Raw genomic sequence first — 24921 nt, 5'->3', positions numbered from 1 at the left:
GGCCTAGCCGCTCCGCGGCATGTGGGATCTTCTTGGACCGGGGAACGAACCCGTGTCCCCTGCCTCGGCAGGCAGACACTCAACCACTGCGCCACCAGGGAAGCCCTCATCTTGCCTTTTAAATGTGGTTTTTAAGTTGTTGCCGTCCCCCAAACCAGCATCCAAGTTAATCTCTGGAAAACTCCTCCTTTAATGGGCTAGAAAGCTCAGGAGCTCTTCTCTGACCATTCTTTCCAGCAGGACATGAGTCAGCTAAGCCAAACCAAGTAGATGGGGGTGAGGGGCAGCTCAGGAATTGTGTTTCTGTTATGCCTGAAGAGTTTTCTCATCCCAGTACAGAAAGAACTATTATTTAAGAGTGAAAAGTACATTGAGACTATAAAGGAGAACAACAAATCCAAAGTGAATAGGGTAACACACACACACACACACACACACACACACATACACACACACACAGAGTGTTCAAATAGGGTTTTTTAAGGTAGAGGCACTTACAAATAAGTACAAAAGAGAGAAACTGACAAAATGAAAGACTCCAACAAGGAAGTTGCCCAGGGGGAGCCTGAACTGTCCCCAAGGTGCCCATGATGCTCCTTTACCATTTATAAAGGATCTTGGTGACAGGGTCAGAAGAACTGGCCTCTTCCAATTTCTTGACTCCCGTTCAACAAAAATTTAGTCTAAATTTTCAGAATTTTTCTGTTTAAAATTGAGTTTTCTTTGCTTTTTTCTGCAAACATTTCCAGCTTTGTGAGAGCAAATAAAACAATACAGCCTCAAACAGGAAGCATAACCAGAGATCTGTGGTCAAGGGGAAGAGGTTGGAGGTGATTGCCAGAGCTGTACCTGCGGTTCAGGGGGTAGCTGTCAGCAGTGAAATTTTCTGCTGCTTCCACTGGAGATGGGGCCCTGACAAGCTCTCCAGGGCACATGGCTGTAAGTGGGTGCAGGCATATCCCCAAGTGCTGATGTCCATTCTCTGCTGTTACTTCCAGACTGAAATGGGCACAGTCCCGTCCATCCTCCCCTCCCCTCCTAAGAATGCCCATGTAAAGTGATTCCTTGGCAGAGGCTTTGGGGATAATGGTGTTCTGGTAAGCTAATACCCCCTGCCACACACTGGCGTGTATTATATTTAGGAATGAAGGATGCCAGGATTTCAGTACTGAAGAATGAAGCAAGCAGAGAAATAACTTGATATTTAATTACTGAAATGTACACTAAGTTCTGGGATTAAAAGTCTAAGTGTCTGGACTGAAATCCAGGGACTTGTGACCAACTAAACTGGCAAGTCTTCTCCTGTTGTGTGTCTTCTCATGTTTTTTTTCATGTTGGAGCCTCAGTTTCCGCATCTATGCAATGGGGATAATAATTGTATCCGCCTCATAGGGATGTTGTGAGGATTAAATAAGAAATTGTTTATAAAATCCTGGCACTCACTTGTAAATGTTGATGGTTCCGGTCATTAACTTCTCAAGGTAAGAGTAGTGCCTTAGTACCTATGATACATATGTTGTACCTGACACATAAGAAGCACCCGGCATGTATTTGCTGAATGAATCATAAGTATTAGTGGACATCAACTGTTCGCAACACATCTACAGATTGTAGAAGAGCTCAACGTTGCAACCTGTTCTTTCCCTCACCCCCATCTGACTCCTACTGATTAATGAAAAAGTAATTCTGATGACAAACTATTCCCTAGCTCTGGTTACCCTCTCACTTAAGAGAAGAATTAATTCTCTAGTAACTGAATCTGCTCATAGATGTGAAATCTACGGCATTTCCTGCAAAATAAGTAATTTTCCTTTATAAATTAAGTACAAGCAATGGGTTCCCTCACAGATTTTAAAATAGTAACCAAAATTAGTCTTGGTCTCCATAATCGTAGGCTAATTATTTCCTATCCTCAGTGAGTAGGTGGCCACCCTCCTGGCATGAGTTGGGCAGCTGGCTGTGATCCCTGTCCCCAAATCTCCATCCCTCTCACCAATTCACAGAGCCGTACGTCCACAGTGAGATGCATGTGGCTCGTGATAGACAATGAATGTTGGTTAAGTAATTGCGTAGAAGAAAGGAAGGAAGGAAAGGAGGGAAGGAGGGAGGAAGGATACCAGCTTCTCTGCTTAGATAGGAGAGGGGAAAGCTGACCAAGGTACTGGGAACCCGGAGGTGTGGTGCTGGGGGATAACAAATTGCCTAGAAAGGGGATCTGGCTGGACAGAGCAGACTTTTCTGTATGTCATATGCATAATATCGCCTCAGTCTGGCCTAAGTATCCTCTGAACATGACTGAGCAATTTGCCAGCTGGAGTGAATGAGCGTGGATATGAAATTTCCTTAAGTTTTCAGACTTTTAATTTCTATTGGCTTTATGTGTCTCCTTGAAGGCAAACATCTTGCACTAGGCAGTACTTGGGCCCAGGGCAACCTTCTCTGCTGCCTCCTCTCTGGTCGCTTTGCTTCTGGCTCCCTGTCTCCTTCTCTCCTTTGTTTCAGAGCTACTAGGCTTCTGTTCGGCCAGGCCCCAGCTGTCTCAGCAGAGAACCCACTGGTCATCTAATCACAACAGAGAGTAGTCCCCACCCCCTCAGCCTCTCTCCTAACTAGTTACGGACCTTAGGAGAGCTTTTTTGCCAGCGAAGGTAAAGTTTCTGAAGCTTCCTTGACTTCTACTACTGCCCACCCTCACTCGGGCTGCTTGTGGGGCAAAGCTCTGAGCCTGCATCCGTGCAGCTGTGGGAGGATGCGGGAGACGTGGTCCCACCACTCAGCAGGCTCGTGTGGCATTCTGAATCTGCAGAAAGACTGGTAAATTTATTTTCTCTGAGATTATCATAGCAACCATGTATACAAAGTGTTATCTGAATTGTTATCAGGTTGCTGACTCAATAATGCAGCAGAATCAGTTATGTGCTATGAGAATTTATTTCCCAAGAACATTACAAGGATCTGTTGTCCGGGAAGGGGGATGGGCCCTGTTTCCTCGAATGGCAAACAACTAGAAGTCTGTCCTCTTGAATTGACACCAAAAGTATATGTCTGCAGTGTATCCAAGTGCAATCCAGGCTTTACTCTAGCAGACTCAGGGTCCACATTTTCTTTAATTTCTCTGCCGTAGCTACTAAATGTATGGTTTTCGCAAATAATTCTCACTTGTCTCAACAGTATTGAGCAGAAGGTGGGAAGTTGGGAAGTGTCACGTGTGCCCATGAACAGGCTCTTGCACGCATGTGTCCAGCAAGCACACGTCCAGAGGGGGCAGGACGGACCCTGGTTACGGGACACGTATGTCTTTCAGGTTGCCGGCATGATCTCGGCTGGGATTGTGATGATCGCCATCGTTGCCCTGGGGAAGTTGTTGGAACCCTTGCAAAAGGTATAACACTGCTTCTCGCCACACCGATTACATACTTCCCCTTCACTGCACTGCCACCTGAGAAGTAACAGGGGATTTAGAAGTCATCACATGGAAAACCATTCCCCTGAATAACTCAGCCTTCCCTGTCTCTCTTGGCAGTCGGTCTTGGCAGCTGTTGTAATCGCCAACCTGAAGGGGATGTTTATGCAGGTGTGTGACATTCCTCGTCTGTGGAGGCAGAATAAGACTGATGCTGTAAGTCACTTACCATCCATTTTTCTCTGAAATAAGAATTGCTTCTTATATGCTTCTTGCCATATTATTACATCCCCTTATCTCCTAAGTCTTACTTGCATTTTGGGAATCAGAGCAGAAATTAGAATTTTGTGGATAAGCCAAAGCTGGGAAGTCTTCCACATGAGCTGTGATTTGTGAAGGTCCTGTATCTCTGGGAAGATTCATTTCCGGCAAGAATCCCATATGAGCTCCTTCGTATACCCTTGGCCTTCTAAAACCAAAAAACAAACAAATTTTTTAAAAACCCTCTAATTTAGAAAGACAAACAAAACAAAAACAAAGCAAAAACAAAATACGAAACCCCACGTTGATTATAATTTTGATTAAAGTAACCTTTACAAGTCTTCTGAGGGATTGTTAGAAGAAAAAAAAAAAGAAGCTAAACCCTTCAGAGTTCTGCCCTAATTTAAACCAGAACAGATAAAAAGAATGGGAAAACTCCCTATATATCTATATGGAAAGATCTCCAAGACAAATTGTGAAGTAAAAAGAGACCAGTGCAAAATGGAAGAGTGTGTATAACACACCAAAAGAAGGGAAAATAATATATGCTTTGTAGTCATATTTGCTTGTATTTGCCAAAAGAAATGCTGGAGAAAAGTGTGCACATGTGTGTACACACACAGAAATAAACGAGGACACAAGAAAGGAGCGTCGTTGGGAATGGATGGAGAAAGGAGAGAGTTACAACCGAGATTTTTCACTGCACACTTTTTTTTTCTTTTTGGCCGTGCCACGCAGCACGCCAGATCTTAGTTCCCCTACCAGTGATCAAACCCCTGGCCCCTGCAGTGGAAGTGCAGAGTCTTAACCACTGGACTGCCAGAGAAGTCCCACTGCACACCTTTTTAATACTAATTTTATTTTGAACCATGTCAATATGCAAAAATTAAATTTAAGAATATTTAAATGGAACAGCTGGCCTTTACTGGAAAGGGCAATTTCCACTTCCACTTAAAGTGTGCAATGAAGTCAGAATATTTTACAACGCTGTAATTTGTTCGTGGACAATTGATCTTATTTTTACAGGTAATTGCTCACCTGATGGTACCTGATGAATTAACATAATTCCTTTCATTTCCATGTTTTCCTAGGTTATCTGGGTGTTTACGTGCGTAGCATCCATCATTCTGGGGCTGGACCTCGGTTTACTAGCTGGCCTTATATTTGGATTCCTGACTGTGGTCCTGAGAGTTCAGTTGTGAGTAATATAAGATCCAGGTTATCGATAAACAGGACAACACACCCTGAGATTTTTTATATTTCTTTATTGTGATAAATACAATAAAAGCACTCCCTTTCATAATAGTTACTATATATTGAGTGCTTCTACAAATTAAGCGTACGGTGCTTTACACACATTATCATATTTAGTCTTCAAAAAAACCCTGTGAATAGGTTTTACTCTCCTCATTCTAGTAAGATAACTGAAGCTCAGAAAGGTTAAGAACCTTCCCCAAGATCAGCTAGTCAGTGGCAGAGACAGGATTTGAACCCAGATCTCACCCCAAAATCTATGCACTTATTCACATGGTCTACTGCTATGCTCTCCTCCAAGTCATGGTAAGACTAAAAGGTACATGATTCAGCAAAAGACTGAAGTTGCTGTGTAGTTTCTTTTTAAAATGAGATGATGTCTGAGAGGCACTGGGCCCAAGCCTTGGGCCCAGACAGCTGCTAAATATATTGTAGCTCATTTTCTTTTGAAGCTAGTAACCCAGAAATTATGTAACAACCCAGAACAAGAGACTTTAAAACAGTTGACTGTAGCCAAAATTCATTCAAATCTACCAAATAAGGTATGTACCCAATAAGCCATACCAATTATGCGAAGTAGACATAATTAGGTCCTCTGCAGAGTGAAAGCAGCAAAGACACAGTTCACAGTAATGGAAAACAATCTGTGAGGCAGCCGAAAGGTGTATGTTTTTTCATTTGTTTTGTTTTGACTTAAAAAAAATTTTTTTATTAAAAAAAATCTTTTTTCTGGCCGCGAGGTTGGCGGGATCTTAGTTCCCCAACTGGGGGTACACAGGCCCTCGGCAGTGAGAGTGCGGAGTCCTAACCACTGGACCGCCAGGGAATTCCCTTGTTTTGACCCTTGAGAGGTCTTTGGTAGATGCCCTTCTGGGTCTATGGAATTGTCTGAACAGAGAGCAGAAGCGTGCTTCTCTCCTTCCTCAAAACTTCTGTTATCTTCCCAGACGTCTGGTCCCTTCTTTGCCTGCACTTGGGCCATGAAGGAATACAAAACCTGGGGAAACCTCAACACGAATGTCTTCAGCTTAGCATAAGTCCACCTTTCCCGTTCCACCAACCAATTCTCCTTCCCTCCCTCCGTCCCTCCCCTGGCATGTTAGAGCCTGCCCAAAGGCTTGTGTTTACTGCCTCAGCACCCTTAAATGGTTGCCCAAGGGCCCGAAAGAGTTCACAAGCGTCCAAAGTACCCAGTGTGCTACTGGGAAACACCTCAGAAACTCTCCTTGGAAGAGAGTTTTGTGCCCTGGATGCCTCCGTGTTTACTTTTACTTGTGTGAGTGTGACTGGGGGAGAAGGGTTTTGTAGAGAAAGACTGTACAGTTTCTAAGGTTTAAGTTAAAAATCAGCACTGCACAGCAAGCTGAGGAAAATCGGTGGCACCGTTTAGCTGCAGATTTGGTAACGAGGCTTTGAGCCAACAAAAAGCAGTATCCTCCACAGTATTTAATTTCCAGTAATTATAAGGCTGATCCAGAGACCACATTGCTGAGAAGACCCTAAACAGACACTCTTTCTTCAGGAATTGTATTTAGCATATGTCCCTAGTCACACTTGAAGAATCATGGAATTTATGGGATTGCATCAGACACAGGAAATCAACAGTCTGGTGGATGGGAGGGACTCATGTCTGGTCCTCCCAGGCTCCTATTTCTATGAAATTATACTAATTTGATCAGTGCAGACTCTCCATACTTCATCAGAAAGTTGCTATAACTCACAAGTAAGTTCTAGGCACCACGCCAGGCAACGAAGACCCATGGGTTAAAGATAGAGGCTGTGCTCCTCTTCCCTCCAGGGCCTTTTTGAACTTCTCTAAACAGTCTACTCACCAGTAAAACTGAGGATAATACTGCTGATCTTTCAGGGTTATGGTAGGGCTCAAATAAGATTTAACATGTGTGAAAGCTCTTTGCTTATCCTATAAAGTCGTACACATATGAAAGTATGATGCTCATTACTTCTTGCAGGCATCAGAAATGAGGCACACTTCCTTCTTCTCCCCGAATCCTACACAAACACCGGCTGTTCACTTTTAGCTACCGGAAAATGTCATCTGTGATAAAGACAGAGTCCAAAAACACCCAAATTATGGGCTCTTTAGTATCTGTAATTTCTTCTAACTTTTTATTCCAAAATATGCCTGTTCCAAAAAATCCTGACCTTAATTTTTCTTCTTTCAGTCCCTCATGGAACAGCCTTGGAAGTATCCCTAGCACAGACATCTACAAAAGCACAAAGAATTACAAAAACGTAAGTGCCTTTGTGAGACATTGGCTGGACTTGGGTTTGCTAAGCTGGATTTTCAGGGGTTGCATATTTCTCTTTCAGTACGTTAGGGATAAGGTAGCGAAAAAGGGAGGCTACTTCTGTTGGGAAAGTCCAGAAGTCCACTGGGGGGTGTCAGGAAAACTTTCAATCCAATGTGCCCTCTGATATCCTAGGCTTATGTGAATTTTGTCCATGCTAGTTAAAATGTCATTTTAATGTCAAACCATTGTTCCGGGAAATTTTTTTAAAATAGGCAATTCAATTATTTCCAGAAGTTGAACCAAAATTCTATTCCTCTGAGTGAAGGGTGTCAAAAGACACAAACTTCCAGTTATAAATAAGTAGATCATGGGAATGTAATGTACATGTGAAGACCATAGTTAATAATACTGTATTCCATATTTGAAAGTTCCTAAGAGAGTAGATCTTAAAAGTTCTCATCACACAAAAAATTCTGTAACTATGTATGGTGACAGATGTTAACTAGACTTATTGTAGTGATCATTTTGCAGTGTATACAAATATCAGGTTGTACACCTGAAACTAATATGTCAATTATAACTAAAAAAAAAAAAAAAGACAGCACCTCAGAGACCTCTAGGACAAAATAAAACATATGTTGTAACAACATCCCCAAAAGAGAAGAAGAGGGAAAAAAAAAAAGACAAAATATTGAATAAGTATCAAAGCTTTCCCAAATTTGAGGAAAACCACAATGTACAAATCCAAAATGCCCACTGAACTCAATTAATGTACACACAAAAATCCACACCTAGAAACACTACAGTAACACTGCTGAAAGCGAAGATGTTAACAGCAATTTTTCAAGCAGCAAGAAGAAAAAAATTTCTCTTTCTCTGCTATGTTATCCTTATCCTCTATGACGCTGTCTGAAATCCCTGTAAGATTTTCTTCATTCAATTCTAAGAAGAGACGTTCATGTTCTCTGTCACAAAGAACCTTATTTGACGTTTTTCTCTATCCTTGGAATTGGAAGAAATAATATATAATACAGAAAATAAAAAACGAAGAAAATAAACATTCCACTGATGGGCTTATGTTCCCTGCAAATAAGAGTGCTTAGTGACCACCAGAAGGAACAAACATGAAAAAGTAGAGAAAGAAAGAAAATTCAAGGGGGCGGTCCAAGATGGATTCTGGAACAGGAAGATTCTGAACTCACCTCCTCCTATGGACACACCAAATCTACAGCTACATATGGAATAATTCTGTCTGAAAAAGAACTGATAACTAGCTGAACAGCTCCTCCACAACAAGGGATAAAAGGGTCACATCGAAACAAGTAGGAGAGGCAGGGATGCAGTCTCGCCAAAACCCACCCCTGGCTCCGCATCCCACAAGAGGGAGGAATGTCCTAAGTTTGGAGCTACTCCCTGAGGAGCAAGGGGTTTGTACTCCACATCCCTTGGGACCTGCACCAAAGCGTCGAGGCCCCCAAAATGTCTGGTTTTGGAAACCAATAGGGCTTACTTTCAGGGGCCCCGAGGGGACTGTGGGAGTGTGAGATACTCCTTTGGAGGGGCTCACATGTGGGCTCACTCATCCTGGGACCCAGCACGAAGGCAGCAGTTTGAAAGTCCCTGGACTATATATGAAGGAGATTCATTTGCTAATCTTAAAGCATCTGCCAGAGGGGCAAGGACCACTTGGGACTTGCTTCAGGGATGGAGGCACTGGCAAGTGTCATTTTTGCGCTCTCCCCACACCTTGCTAGTGTAGGCAGGTGCACCCAGGCACAACCTCGATAAAGCCACAGGTCTGCTCCGCTCCCAGCATTCTTCTCTTGCGTCGCTAAAGCTGCAGCATGCCCTACCCTCAGCACTCTCCTGCAGCCATGCTAAAGCTGGTAGGTGAGCACAGTCTGTACAAGGAACACCCCTTGGTTGCCTGGCCCTGGCGGCCCGAGGGCCTTGCATGCCTGGGCCCCCCAGGACTGTAACAGTTGGAAAGATAGTTCTGGGCAGGCTACCACACCCAGGGTACTACAGAGATAGCAGACAAAACATACCCCAGTCCACCTGTGAAAAAGGCCCATTATTTACCCTAGAGCTTTAACCTGAGTGACAGGCTTCAGGTTTGCCACACGTATAGAGGCTACAGAAATGCTCTCAGGCAGTGTAGGCGGGGAGACATCATTCTCATACCCTCCCTTGGCCTCGCCACAGCTTGTGGTACCTCCCAGAAAGGAGTTCATCTGAAGCTCCAATTTTTGCAACCATCGCCCAGGGGACACCTCCAAGTCTCCTGAGGTCAGTAATTGTGGTTCCACAAGACTGTATGTATTTGCATACTTTGAAAGCTGCTGCCTGAGGATCTGGCTTCCAATCAGCCTGAAACTAGATGCTGAATGAGATCCCTCCCCTTGGAATACTGACAGGTCTTGGCACACCCTCAACAACTGGGGCCTATCAAAACTAAACCAGGCTAGGGACTTCCCTGGTGGTGCAGTGGTTAAGAATGCACTTGCCAATGCAGGGGACATGGGTTCGAGCCCTGGTCTGGGAAGATCCCAGATGCTGCGGAGCAACTAAGCCCGTGCGCCACAACTACTGAGCCTGCGCTTTAAAGCCCATGAGCCACAACTACTGAGCCCGCAAGCCACAGCTACTGAGCCCACATGCCGCAACTACTGAAGCCCACGTGCCTAGAGCCCGTGCTTCGCAACAAGAGAAGCCACAGCAATGAGAAGCCGGTGCACCACAACGAAGATAGCCCTCACTTGCCGCAACTAGAGAAAGCCCGCGCGCAGCAACAAAGACCCAATGCAGCCAAAGAATAAATAAATAAAAATTAAAAAAAAAAAAAAAACCAGGCTAATTAGACAAGCACAAAGGTTTGAGAGACACCCAGGAGCTAGGGTAAGGCTGAACAATAAGGTTCATCTCCTACATATGCCAGTCCTTCAAGACTAGAAGACTAGAATAGGTAGCCATTTTGCCTAACACATAGAAACAAACGTAGAGAATCAAGCAAAATGAGGAAGAAACAGAGGAATATGTTCCCAATGAAAGTACAAGACAAAATTTCAGAAGGAGACTTTAATGAAACAGATAAGTAATGTACCTGATAAAGTGTTCAAAGTAATGGTTATAAAGGTGCTCAATGAATTCTGGAGTAGAATGGATGACCACAGTGAGTAGTTCAACACAGAGATAGAAAATATAATAAGAAAAGTACCTAACAGAAGTCAAGAGCTGAAGAATACACTAACTGAACTGAAAAATACACTAGAGGGGTTCAACAGCAGACTAGATGAAGCAGAAGAATGGATCAGCAACCTAGAAGACAGGACACTGGAACTGACCCAAGCAGAACAGCAAAAAGAAAACAGAATTTTAAAAAGTGAGGATGGCTTAAGGGACCTATGGGACAACACCAAGCAGAATAACATTCACATTTAGGAGTCCCAGAAGGAAAAGAGAGAGACAGAAAGGGGCAGAGAACCTGTTTGAAGAAATAATGGCTGAAAATGTCCCTAAACTGGGGAAGGAAACATTCAGGTCCAGGAAACACAGAGGTTTCTAAATAAGATGAACCCAAAGAGATCTATATCAAGACATTATAAATAAAATGTCAAAAGTTAAAGATAGAGAACCTTAAAGACAGCAAGAGAAAAATAACTTGTTACGTATAAAGGAACCCCCATAAGATTATCAGCTGATTTTTTAGCAGAAACTTTGCAGGCCAGAAGGAAGTTGCATAATATATTCAGAGTGCTGAAAGGACAAAACTTCCAACCAAGAAAACTCTACCTGGCAAGGTTGTCATTCAGAATTGAAGAAGAGATAAAGTGTTTTCCAGACAAGCAAAAGCTAAAGGAGTTAATCACCACTAAACCGGCTTTACAAAAATGTTAAAGGGATTTCTTTAAACTTAAAGTATAAAAATTCCATCCAAAAGCAGCAGAATACACATTCTTCCCACGTGCACATGAAACATTCTCCAGGATAGATAATATGTTAGGCTAGGTCACAAAACAAGTCCAACCCGTTTAAGAACATTGAAATCATATTAAACATCTTTTCTGACCACTATGATGTTAAACTAGAAATCAATTACAAGAAGAAAACTGAAAAAAATGACAAATACATAGAGATTAAACAACATGCTATGAACAAACAATGGGTCAATGAAGAAATCAAAGGGGAAATAAAAGATTACCTTAAGACAAGTGAAAATGGAAATACAACATTCCAAAATCTGTGGGATGCAGCAAAAGTTCTAAGAGGGAAGTTCATAGCAATTCAGGCCTACCACAGGAAACAAGAAAAATCTCAAATAAACAATCTAACTTTACACCCAAAGGAACTAGAAAAAGAACAAACTCCTGTTAGAGGAAAGTTGAGGACTGCTGCCCAGCTTCTCTGATCAATTGTCAGTCAGCTCCTAGCTGAATAGCCAAAAGCTTAACTGAGTATTTAAGGCATGAAATGATTAACCTCAGAAAAAAAATTTTTTTTTAATGCTAGATTGAAGAACCTGAAGGAGTGAAGATTCTGAGATTTTCTAGTCCTATTTTTTACGGCAATGTTGATGGTTTAAAAAAATGTATCAAGTCCACAGTAAGTATTTTATCCCTAGAAATCTAGTTCCTAACTTCCTTTGAGACTTCATTCATTCTACAGGTATTTAAGGGGCTCAAACGTGGGCATAAGGTCCTATACTCTGTTCCCTTTGTACAGGGCATTAAGAATTATAACATCCTTGCCCTCAAATAACTTTTAATCTATTTGGGAATAGGAACAAACGATAATAACACATATGTTAAAATTCAGGTAGCAATAACTATGCTGGACAAAACCACTAGAGATGTCTCCAGGCAGACTTTGAGTAAGTTCCAAGTAAGTAGTATAGACAGTAAGTGTTAAGATTTCATGGAAGGGAGTCATCCGAGTTAGGTGGACTGATCAAGCTTTGCGTGGCAGTTGGGCAGAAGGAAGGAGATTATGGCAGGTGTTTGGGAGCTATATGAGCTGAGAGGAAAATGTGGGAATGTGTATTGGGCAGGGGGTGGGGGAGGGGGGCAGTTGGAATAAAGGCTAAAAAGTATAAGCGGAATAGATAAGCAGGAAATTCTGGTCTTGAATTCCATGCTATGCTTCGAAGTTGGAGTTTGCCTCTAGATCAGTGTTTTCCTGAAGTTCAAAGGAATGTTCATAGACTCTGCAACAACAAGGGCTTTGTCATGTCAAGCAAATTTGGAAAACACAGACTTAAAGCTAAAAAGGTTGTTTTTTGCTTTTTTTTTTTTTTTTTTTTTTGTCTTGGAGTCTTCAATATGCTACTGCCTTCCCTGAGTCACTGGGTGGGTGGGTTAGGGTGGCCCGGTAGTGGAGACCTCCATCGGACCTCAGAATTTCCTTTCTGGCAGGATACGTCAGCGAATAATACCACTTGAGAAATAGCCTTTTCAGATAAAAATTGCCATTAATGAGCATCAGGAACCAGACATTTTAACTAACTTGACATTTTTTTCCAAAGGTTGGATTTGATGCCATTAGAGTGTATAATAAGAGGTTGAAAGCACTGAGGAAAATACAGAAACTCATCAAAAAAGGGCAATTAAGAGCAACAAAGGTGAGGCAACATCATTCTTTCCCCTCTGAAATTCTCTCATTTCTCAGATGAAATAAAAGCAGTTAGACTGTCTAAAGTTAAATATATCCTCTTTGGTACCCAGATGTGTACAAGCAGATGACATATGTATAATGGAGAACAGCTGAGTTGTTCTTTTAGGAGCGAGGGAAGGGGAGAGAATAAAATGAAATCAGCAGGGCTAATGGGAAACAAAGGGTGAGATTTTTTTTTCTATCATGAAATAAACCTTATTTTTACTGAAAGGAACAAAACAAGTGCTAATTCAATGCCAGAAAATTACTCACAACAGAAGGCAGTCGTAAGTTCATAAACTGCTAGAGCTACAGTAGTTACCTTTTGTTTAAACTCTCTTGTCAATGTTTCTCTTGGCTAAGTTCTACAATCTTCCAGAAATCAAGCATTTCCTCTCTCCACTGTTCTTCTATTTTTCTTCCTAGAGAACATCAGAATTTGGGCTGAGGTAAACCTTATTCCCTAAGAGTTCATCCTCTTGATATTTTGCTTACCAAGAAGCAGTTTGTAGAACTTTTAAGTCATTTTAGATTAATTGTTGAAAGACATCCCAAATCATTAGTAATTGAGTTGGCAGTGTTTTCTTTGTTTAGAATGGCATTATAAATGATGCTGGTTCATCGAATAATGCTTTTGAGCCTGATGAAGACATTGAAAATCCGGAAGAATTTGATATTCCAACCAAGGAAATAGAGATTCAAGTGGATTGGAACGCTGAGCTTCCAGTCAAAGTGAATGTTCCTAAAGTGCCAATCCATAGCCTCGTGCTTGACTGTGGAGCTGTCTCTTTCCTGGATGTTGTTGGAGTGAGATCATTGCGTGTGGTAAGGTTCCGGTGTTTTGAATTACATATTTGGAGCTTTGGCAATAGTAAAATGATATGGGTTTCCTGGTCTTGCAAAAGGGTGATTGATTGCACAGGCTCTGTAATTTTTCTAGGGAAATGCTTTGGCAATAGAGTGTATTAGTTTAAAGCACAGTCCGGCGGAGCTGGACTACCTGGGGTTGAATCCTGGCTCTACCACTTACTAGTGGTGTGACTTTGGGCAAGTTGCTTAATCTGTCTGTACCTCAGTTTCTCCATCTGTAATGTGGGGATAATGATGGTACCTACTTCATAGGGTTGTGATGAGGATTAAATGGGAAAAGTGAAGAGTGTCTGGCACATAGTCACACGTCAGCAAATATTAACATTTATTATGTTTTATTGTTCTGAGAATATATATGACATGGAATATGAAAAGAAAGAAAAATGGGCAAAATCTTGTGTTCAGTATTATGTTTTTATTTGTTATGTGAAGAGGAGCAGAATGAGAAACATGGTAGGACTGGAAAAGCCAGGCATTATCAAGGTTAGATCAGCAGGAAGCAGGTCAGGCATCTAGGAAGTCAGAGTTGAGGAGCATGCAGGACAGAAGCATTCAATCAGAAACCAGGTATGCAAGCTCAACTTCAATGATTCTTCTAACACATAGATGTGCAGTGCCACACGTGTACCAACCACTTGGCCAGGCACAAGAAACTAATTGTGAAATAGCCATAGTCCCTACTCTCATGGGACTAAGCAGTCTAAGGGGCAAGGCAAATATTAAGTAATCTTTTTTTTAAAAGTAATCTTTTAAATAACAATTGCAATTAGTCCTCCAAAGCAGACTAACCGGATGTCAACTTGACTGGGAGTGTCAAGTTTAGGTGACGCTTCAGGAAGGTAGGTATCAAGAGGATTTGGCAGAAAAGTAAGCAGGTTCAAGGGAGCAACAATCAGGTATAATAATATCAAACTACCCTTAGCTGGGGCTTCTTGGTACCTCTGCAAGGGGAGGAAATTATTCCAGGGTGCGGGTACTAGGCAGGTCAGGTAGAAGAGTGATTGACAAGCGTGCGAGAATATGCTGATAGGTTCTATTCCAGGTCTCTTAGCAGACCTGGTTATTAGCTCATGTGAGAACACACTCTTGTTCTTCTTTGTGCATTTCACTCTAGGCATTGGCTCAGATCCATCGTAGATTGTGTTGACCAAAGGGTTTAATGAATTACTTTGAGGAAAAGTCAAGATATTTAATGCCAGAATATTTTCTGCACCTAACAGATAGTTGCTTTCAAATGCTATAATGACAATTGTGAAAACTCCAAACTTTATATTTGCATAGAGGTCTTGATCTTTTTTCCCCAGAAACTTCAAGTTCTGTTTTATTATTGTCCATAGGTCTTGTGTCTTGATTTTTTTAAACTTTCCATTTTGAGATAACTGTAGATCCCCATGATGTTGTAAGAAATAATACAGAGAGATCCTCTGTATCCCTTACTGAGCTTCTTTCAGTGCTAACGTCTTGCAAAACTATAGTACAAAATCACAATCAGAATATTGACACAGCTACAGTCAAAGTACAGAGGTCAGTTTTTACCTTTGGCATCTGGTGGCCACAAATCCACACCCGTATCGCTTCCACTCAAAGATATAAACTCATACTCTTCTTTCCAACCAGCAGAGGCTGCATTAGGAAGCCTCCTGTACTCCTTTCTTTCTTTCCTTCCACAAATATTTATGGAGCACTTCTGTGCTATCCAGTGCTGTTGAGCGCTGGATGTTGCCACCTCTTGAGATATGGTGTTTTCATCCTAACCATCATCACTGTATGTTGAAAACCTCTATGGTTTTCCAATTTCCAATAATGAACTTGCTTCAAACTCCTGATTCACCGTGAAAGTGTTGGAAGTTTCTCCCGAGCAAGTAATTGAATGCTACTGAATTATGGGCAGATAAAGTTACTCATTGTTACAAATTCTCCTTTTTAAATTTTTAGATTGTCAAAGAATTCCAAAGAATTGATGTAAATGTGTACTTTGCATCACTTCAAGGTAAATGCATATACGTACATATCTATCTATAAGACTTTCCCTTAAGCCCTTTCTCCTACCTTGGAATGTGAGTACATGATGTCCAAAGGCCTTTTTTTCAAAAACAATTTTAATTGTGGTAAAAGATGTATAACATAAAATTTGCCATTTTAGTCACATTCAAGTGTACAATTCAGTGGCATTAAGTAATTCACCATGTTGTGCAATCATCACAACTATCTTTTCTTTCTTTCCTTTGTTTTTTTTTTTTTTTGGTCAGTATAAAATTTATTACTGAGATATTTTGCACTGCTTGCTTCTGTTCACATCTTTGAGATCCAGTGTGTATTTTACATTTACTGCACATTTTTTGTTGTTGTTGCTGTTGTTAATTTTTGAGTTTTAAAAAATTTTCTTTTTCTTCTTCTTCTTCTTTTTTTTTTTTTGGCAGTACACGGGCCTCTCACTGTTGTGGCCTCTCCCATCGCGGAGCATAGGCTCTGGATGTGCAGGCCCAGCGGCCATGGCTCACGGGCCCAGCCGCCCCATGGCATGTGGGATCCTCCCAGACTGGGGCACGAACCCATGTCCCCTGCATTGGCAGGCGGACTCTCAACCACTGCGCCACCAGGGAAGCCCAAAAATTTCTTTTTTTAATTGAAGTTTAGTTAATTTACAACATTTTATTAGTTTCAGGTATATAGCCTAGTGATTTAGTATTTTTGCCGATTATACTCCATAACAGGTTATTACAAGATAATGGCTATAATTCCCTGCGCTATACAGTATATCCTTGTTGCTTATCTATTTTACACATAGTAGCTTGTATAAAATAGGTTGATCTATTAATCTCATACCCCTAACTTGTCCCTCCTCCCTTTCCCCTCCCTTTTTGTAACCACAAATTTGTTTTCTATATCTGTGGGTCTGTTTCTGTTTTGCGTATACATTCATTTGCATTTTTTTAAGTTTCCACATACAAGTGATATCATAAAGCATTTGTCTTTCTCTGTCTGACTTATTTCACTAAACATAATATTCCCTAGGTCCATTCATGTTGCTGCAAGTGGCAGAATTTCATTCTTTTTTATGGCTGAGTTATATTTCATTTCATATATGCCACATCTTTTTTTTTTAATTGGACTATAGTTGCTTTACACTGATGTGTATGACACATCTTAATCTAATCATCTGTTGATGGGCACTTGGGTTTCTTCCATGCTATTGTAAATAAAATAGGACCTAATTAACCTTAAAAGCTTTTGCACAGCAAAGGAAACTGTCAACAAAATGAAAAGGCAACCTACCAAATGGGAGAAATATTTGCAAATGATGTGACTGACAAGGGGTTAATATCCAAAATATACAGAAAGCTACAAATAACAAATGCTGGAGAGGCTGTGGATAAAAGGGAACCCTCCTACACTGTTGGTGAGAATGTAAGTTGGTGCAGCCACTATGGAAAACTGTATGGAGGTTCCTCAAAAAACTAGAGTTGCCATATGACCCAGCAATCCCACTCCTGGGCATATATCTGGACAAAACTATAATTCAAAAAGATACATGCTTTTTGAATGTTCCTTATGTTGCCTTATGGTGCCTTATGTTCATAGCAGCACCATTCACAATAGCCAAGATACGGAAACAACCTAAATGTCCATTTACAGATGAATGGATAAAGAAGATGTGGTACATATATTCAATGAAATACTACTCAGCCATGAAAAAGAATGAAATAATGCCATTTGCAGCAACATGGATAGACTTACAGATTATCATACTAATTGAAGTAAGTCAGAAAGAGAAAGACAAATACCATATAATATCACTTAGATGCAGAATCTAAAATATGACACAAATGAACCTATCTACAAAACAGAAACAGACTCAGACATAGAGAGCAGACTTGTGGTTGCCAAGGGGGAGAGGGGGTGGGGGAGGGAGGCTTGGGATTGGGAGTTTGGGATTAGCAGATGCAAACTATTACATATAGAATGGATAAACAACAAGGTCCTACTATATAGCACAGGGAACTATATTCAATATTCTGTGATAAACCATAATGGAAAAGAATATAAAAAAAGAATGTATCTATATGTATAACTGAATCACTTTACAGCAGAAATTAAAACAACATTGTAAATCAACTATACTTCAATAAAAAAAAGATTGGAAAAAAAAATACAGACAGCTCATAGAACTCAATATCAAAAAACCAAACAACCCAATAAAAAAGTGGGCAAAAGACCTGAACAGACATTTTTCTAAAGAAGACATACAGATGGCTAACAGGCACATGAAAAGATGCTCAACATTGCTAATTATTAGAGAAATGCAAATCAAAACAACAATGAGATACCACCTCACATCTGTCAGAATTTCTATCATTAAAAAGTCTACAATTAAAAATGTTGGTAAGGATGTGGAGAAAAGGGCCCCCTTGTACACTGTTGGTGGGAATGTAAATTGGTGCAGCCACTGTGGAAAACAGTATGCAGGTTTCTCAAAAAACTAAAAATAGAAGTACCATAGGATCCAACAATTCTACTCCTGGGTATGTATCTGGAAAAAAACGAAAACACTAATTCAAAAAGATACATGTGCCCCAAAGTTTATCACAGCTATCTATTTTCAAAAATTTCATTGCCACAAACAGAAGCTCTACCCATTAAGTAATCACTCTGAAGGCCTTTTTGAACCTAGAAAAATTACTTCCAGTTTGTGCCACAGAGCTGGTAATGCATGGAAACCTACGTCCTGACAGCAATGCAGGATCAATGAAGAAAAACTGTCATGGGGAGAGCAGAGCTAGAGATGACTTAGACCCCTTAGAACTAGAGGAACTTCCAGGGTATGAGCCTGTGTCTGTCTGTGTACAAGCGTGTGTAGGAAAATACTAGTGCTTAGGCTGAGTTCTCTAGAGCAGAGCCTGAGATAAGGATTCTTGCATAAGTGATTTGTCGAGAGAGTACAGTGGAAAATTTATGAAGGAGTGAGGGGAACAGTATAGGGCAGTGGGAGAAGACAAAGACATGGCTTCAGAATCTACTTAGTCTGACTTCACAGGGAACACACAGCAAGAAAAGCACCAGATGGTTATCCTTCCTTGAGGGGAAGGGGGCTGGCCGGCCCTTTTACCTCCGGATCAATCAGTCCGTGGCTGCAGGCCACCTGAGGGAGGGGGTGTAACCTCCCAGGCTTTTTCGGGTGAGACAGCTCCCACTGGCCAAAGAAAGTTCTCCAGAGAAGGGCACAGCTGTGAACACCAGCCAGACTCATAGCAGCTGGAGGACGGGAAAAAGGGACGTGGCTGGGAAACACCACCATTTACTACAACCAGTTATGGTATCAGCATTCCATGTGCTCCTGGAAAAGAAACTCTGTCTAGAGCAGGATCACATTTTGGAAATGAGAAAAAAGAATTAAAAGGAGGAGGTACAAAAACTTAGAACTGGTTGATGTTATAAAAATAGCTTTTCCTAGAGACTAACTAAACATTATCTCTTTCTTTTGAAGATCATGTGATAGAAAAACTGGAGAAATGTGGTTTCTTTAATGATAACATCAGAAAGGACATATTCTTTTTGACTGTCCACGATGCTGTCCTCCATCTCCAGAACCAGGTGAAATCCCAAGAGGTTCAAGATTCCATTTTAGAAACGGTAAACAGTGAATCTTTCTACATATGTATCTTTCCTAAACTACCAGGATTTCTGTAAATGGCAAAAAATTCCACAAATCTAGGTTTGAATCCCAGCCTGGTGGGATTTTAAGGCATCTACTTAACTTTTCAGAGCCTTAGTTTTCTCATTAGTAAAATGGAGTAAAAACATTTACCTTGCTAGGTACATATGAAGACTAAATGTGAGAGTTTATAGGAAAACACCTGGTATTAGCTAGTACAATTAGTACTATAATGTGTGGGTTTACTAAAAAAGTAGGCATTAGCCGTAGTGACTTTTTAGAATATAGTCACCGAATCTTTGATCTTCTGTGATTTGTGTATAAAATGCAATTTAGGGCTTTCCTGGTGGTGCAGTGGTTAAGAATCCGCCTGCCAATGAAAGGGACATGGGTTCGAGCCCTAGCCTGGGAAGATTCCACATGTCACGGAGCAACTAAGCCCATGCGCCGCAACTACTGAGCCTGTGCTCTAAAGCCTGCGAGCCACAACTACTGAGCCTGCGTGCCACAACTACTGAAACTCACCCGCCTAGAGCCCATGCTCCACAACAAGAGAAGCCACCACAATGAGAAGCCTGCCCACCGCAACGAAGTGTAGCCCACATTTGCCGCAACTAGAGGAAGCCCGTGCGCAGCAAGGAAGACCCAATGCAGCCAAAAATAAATTAAAAAATTTTTAAATGCCATTTAAATTCTCAGCAGTCTGGAAACTCTTGATTATCTATATCTGTATCTATATCTGTATCTATATCTATATATTTTTTGGCTGCACTGCACGGCTTGCAGGATCTTAGTTCCCTGACCAGGGATCAAACCCGTGGCCCCTGCAGTGGAAGTGTGGAGTCCTAACCACTGGACCACCAGGGAATTCCCTAGCAGTGTCTTTAAATAGGATCCGTTAGGTCGTAAGTGATTTTTGAAAAAGAAAAGAAAAAAAAAAAATGAAAGCCATGAATCAGCCCAGAGTTTATTCCTCACAAAACAGGATAGACCCCGATTTTCCACAGGCCTCCTTATTTTGTCATTTCTCCTGTAAAATACCCAGGGGAGTTGAGCATTCTGATGTGGGTCATTGGGCTGGACCTACTGCCTGGTACAAGAACCTCATCTCTCATGGACCTTCTCACTGTGAATTTGGGAAACTAAAACAAATGCCTATAAAAATAACAGCAATAATAATTATTCTGGTGACACAGACAACTATATTTTATTTTTTTTATTTATTTATTTTTTTTGCGGTACGCGGGCCTCTCACTGTTGTGGCCTCTCCCATTGCGGAGCACAGGCTCCGGACGCGCAGGCTCAGCGGCCATGGCTCACGGGCCCAGCCGCTCCACGGCATGTGGGATCTTCCCGGACCGGGGCACGAACCCATGTGCCCTGCATCAGCAGGCGGACTCTCAACCACTGCACCACCAGGGAAGCCCGACAACTATATTTTAAATTGCTTTCCCTTTTTTCTAAGAATGGGATAAGCAGATTCTTACTGTAGATTGGAAGTTAATATTTGAAGTGAAACTAATTTGGAAAACAATAATACATTATGCTTTTTATCTATTGTTAGTGGAAAGATTGTTCTGCTTAATGCTGCTAGAGAATATACTAGTCCTAAATACCAGGATGTGGATCCTAAATACAAAAAAAAAAAAAAAAAGGCGCTACATGCAAGATGCTCAGCTTTGAAAACTCATAAACCTTTTAAAAAAAAATCTAACTTAAAGTTCCTAACTCACAAGTAACAACAAGATCATATAACAAGAACTGGGTTATTTATTTGTGAGATTAAAAGTAGCTAAAAAGCCCTCTGAAATGTCACTCTTGCCTTGATACACATTTAGAGTGGCTTTGGGAATACCCTTTATGCATAAGACAAAGTCTAGATTGTTACTGGTTTCCTCTGTGTGGAAGATTAAATTACAACCTACGGCTAAAAAGCAGAACTTTCCTGAACAACTACTTGGTTCATAGATGTTGGTTTCCATCTCCAATAACATTAATTCCCATCCAATTCAACTTGAGACTGTTTATGGCCATCACTCAGGAGCCCTTCACTGGGCATTCATTGCATGCTCAATGCTGTACCCAGTGCGCTTCGCTTGGCCATTGAAAGAAAACTGCTATTGACTGCTGAATCATTTAGGCAGACAGGATGACTTGTTAAGAGGCATACACTTCAGAGGTTGGGGAAGAAAGCTGCAAAGGAGGTTAGACAATGGAGAACTATACTAGTTCACACTTGAGTGTGAAAAAAATGGTATAGGGAGAATTCTAAGTGGGAAATATAAAAGGACAAGAAAGTGGAAAAGGATTTTGAAGTATGTAGATTATAAATGAGAGGCACCAGCAAAGCTTCAAATCGTTTTCAGTGAGATATCAGGTGGGTTAATGCTATTACACCTCCAATAAATATTCTCCGTGTTCTCTTTGTCAAGATCACCCTCATCCAAGACTGTAAAGATCCTCTTGAATTAATGGAAGCAGAGCTGATTGAAGAAGGACTTGACGTCCAAGATGAGGTATGATCATTATGTTCATTCCAAGAAAATAATTTGGATTAAATAGAATAATACTTGTAGTATTAAAACTATTTGATAAAAACTATTCAGGGAAAAGAATTTTTTAGAAGTACCAAGAGGATGGCTTGATAAAAAGGGGAAAATGGGAAACAAGTGTTCTCCCTTGAAGACATAGTACCTGAGGGGACCTTTTGTCCCAGGCATACAGGCGTGATCAGCAACTGGAAGCAGACAACACATTGGTCCTGATTTTATACCTAAGCCTCCGCATACCTTCTTTTCCAGAGACCCAAGGCCAGTGAGATAGGAGAAAGGTGAATGGAGGAAATTTTTAAACCAGGAGTTTCATAAGCTTCAGAAATAGAATGTGAGCAGTAGGAACCTCATGACTTTTCTTCATCTGACTGATGACAGCTTTAAAAAGAGACGGATTCTGTGTATTTCTGTTGCCATTGGGGCATCAGACTCTTTTAGGAAACTTGACTGAAACTTACAGTATCTGACCGAACTTTGTGGCTCCATCACTCAGTAAAATTGGACCAACAAAAGAAGATCAAAGAATTTTAAAGTTGAAAGATGTCTAGAAGTCAGTTAGCCCCACATTCTCGGCCATGCAGAAATCTCTCCTACCCCATCCTTAAGGATGTTGTCTCAGCTTTCGTGTGAACATTTCTAGACATTGCCAACTAGCAGCAAAGGGAGTTTGCTACATAGTTGAAGTCTCCAAGTGTTAGCTGTGCTTACAAACTGGATTCACCCTTTCTCTAATAATCATCCAGTGGACTGAGGTCCTTTTGGTTGCCTTCTCTGCACAGTCCTTAAATATTTGAGAGCAGCTTTCATGTTTCCAACAGGCTCTATCCTGGGAGAGACTCCTCCAGTTCCCTTTACTCTTCCTCATAGACATGAAATTTGTTAATCCTTCCCTGGTCAAGAAGGGGACATAAAACCCCAGATGGGGACAGCTATGACCTACCTTGATTTCATCAAGATATTTACATTACTGCAACTTAAGAATGGGTTTATTTTCATAATAACTACATCAAAATCTTTGCTTTTACTGAGCAGGGGTCAACTAAAGACTTGGGCATTTTCACATGAACTGTGGTCTAGCTGGGCTCCCCATTTATATTTATATAATTGGTTTTGGCCCTAATGCAGAACTACACATTCTTCTGCTAGATTACAGCTTCCTGGTTCCAGTTTATTGACATTGTTTTGAATATTAAATCTATCATCCAGCATATTAACTATGTAACCCCACTGGGTGTCATATGCAAATCTGGATAAGCAGGACTTGTTTGCTGTATTCCAGGTCCTGATAAAAATGTTGAAAAGAATAACACTCAAACCCCAATGATAAAATCAGGCAGTGAGGATGACAGGCAGAGAAGATTTTTGTGGAAGAAATACACTAAGTAGAGTGAAAATCAGGGGTTCCACATTTTAGCCCATCAGCTTGGTGAGGCCAGGAATTTCATTACTGAGCTGTGAAGTCCTTCCAGCTTTAGTAGTTTATGACTATGGATATAGGGCCAACTGAGTTGAGTGAAAACTCATATATCAAAACTGGAACTTAAGAAGTTGCCACACTATATAGAAGGTTTTTTTTTTTTTTTTGCGGTACGCGGGCCTCTCACTGTTGTGGCCTCTCCCGCTGCGGAGCACAGGCTCCGGACGCGCAGGCTTAGCGGCCATGGCGCACGGGCCCAGCCGCTCCACGGCATGTGGGATCCTCCCGGACCAGGGCACGAACCCGTGTCCCCTGCATCGGCAGGCGGACTCTCAACCACTGCGCCACCAGGGAAGCCCTAGAAGTATTTTTGATGTCACATAAAAGCATCATTCAGGTAGGGTTCCTGTAGATAGGGAAGCAGTTAGAGTGGTTTTCAGGGCCTGGGCTTTAGAACAAACAGACTTGAGTGCTGGCCCTGATTCTGCAACTTACCAGCTGGGTAGCTTAGGGCAATTTACTTATCCTGTCTTCATTTTAGTTTCTTCCTGTAAAATAGAAATAATAATACCTCACAGAGTTGCGACCATTAACGGGTACATGTGCAGGAATAAAACAGTGTCTTGTACATAGTAAGTACTCAAGAAATAGTAATTATTGTTTTTAAAATACATCCAATTAAAGTATGATGAGGTACAAAATTAAGTTTTTACTCTACTTTTATTGTGATGCTATACACCTAAGTAAATGTAAGCAACCAACACTACACAAACATATTTGCAAAAAAGTTAAGGTGGACTTAAGGAGAATTCAGTTGCATCAACACTGTTTCCCCTTTGCCTCCACAGGCTATGCGAAGACTTGCTTCCTGAAACTGGGCTCAGGAGGTCGCTCTAAGCAAGGACTGCAAGGCAAATTTTACCCACCACGTAATTCTATGCAAATATTTTCTGCATTGACTATTTTCTTCAAACTTGAAACACTCATTCTTTTCCATTAGATTTTTTTAAATCTTTGATTTTTTTTAAACCTCTTAACCACTGAAAGAAAAGCACTAAGATTGTTTCTAGGCTTTATTTATAAAATGAGTAGCTTACTTCTAAATTGTGCAAAATGGTGAAGAAAAAAATTTAGCAATGTCCAGGATCTGAGGATATTATGCTGCTGTTCTCCACGACAGATCTGCTGACAATGTTCATGTGGGTACACGTGTACCTCTGTGCAGCTGGGGCAAGTGTCACCCAACACAGGCTCTGTGGGCAGGCAGGTGAGGCAGGAATGATTATCCTATAGAAAAATCTATTTCTGACTGACCTTGATACCCATGAGCTAAACTGATCACAGTGAGTAAAGGTTGAAATATAATTATTAATGTACTTAACAATAAATGCCTTTAAAAACTCCCTTTGGTAAATGCATCAAAAAAAGGTTTTTAAGAATGCAAATTTGGTTAGTACTTAGTAATGTAGTGTTACTATATGTGACCAGATATGTAACCAGAGTTCAGAATAAAGGAAATGGTTCACTTAAAAGCTATAGAATTGGGCTGATACATTTTAGAAACACTGACTCAGAGAAGTGAAGTGATAAGATTACTGTGGTTTATAGAA

The 24921-nt window shown here is 41.0% G+C and overlaps 1 protein-coding gene across 1 annotated transcript in view; it reads left to right on the top strand.

The window, feature by feature from the left end:
* The window catches only part of SLC26A4 (solute carrier family 26 member 4), a 48377-nt gene extending 24194 nt beyond the window's left edge, over positions 1 to 24183 (top strand). Inside the window, exons 10-20 of the mRNA XM_065883884.1 lie at positions 3305 to 3382; positions 3524 to 3619; positions 4756 to 4862; positions 7102 to 7171; positions 11680 to 11772; positions 12692 to 12787; positions 13414 to 13644; positions 15625 to 15679; positions 19175 to 19320; positions 21775 to 21858; positions 24160 to 24183. Of these exons, the coding sequence (XP_065739956.1) occupies positions 3305 to 3382; positions 3524 to 3619; positions 4756 to 4862; positions 7102 to 7171; positions 11680 to 11772; positions 12692 to 12787; positions 13414 to 13644; positions 15625 to 15679; positions 19175 to 19320; positions 21775 to 21858; positions 24160 to 24183 (1080 nt within the window). The remainder of the gene's footprint in view (positions 1 to 3304; positions 3383 to 3523; positions 3620 to 4755; positions 4863 to 7101; positions 7172 to 11679; positions 11773 to 12691; positions 12788 to 13413; positions 13645 to 15624; positions 15680 to 19174; positions 19321 to 21774; positions 21859 to 24159) is intronic.
* Positions 24184 to 24921: the final 738 nt, after the last annotated feature.

Source organism: Phocoena phocoena, chromosome 9 (genome assembly GCF_963924675.1).
Source record: "Phocoena phocoena chromosome 9, mPhoPho1.1, whole genome shotgun sequence".
Lineage (NCBI taxonomy): Eukaryota > Metazoa > Chordata > Mammalia > Artiodactyla > Phocoenidae > Phocoena > Phocoena phocoena.
Note: the sequence above shows the minus strand (reverse complement) of the source record. Positions and strands in the feature narration are given on the sequence as shown.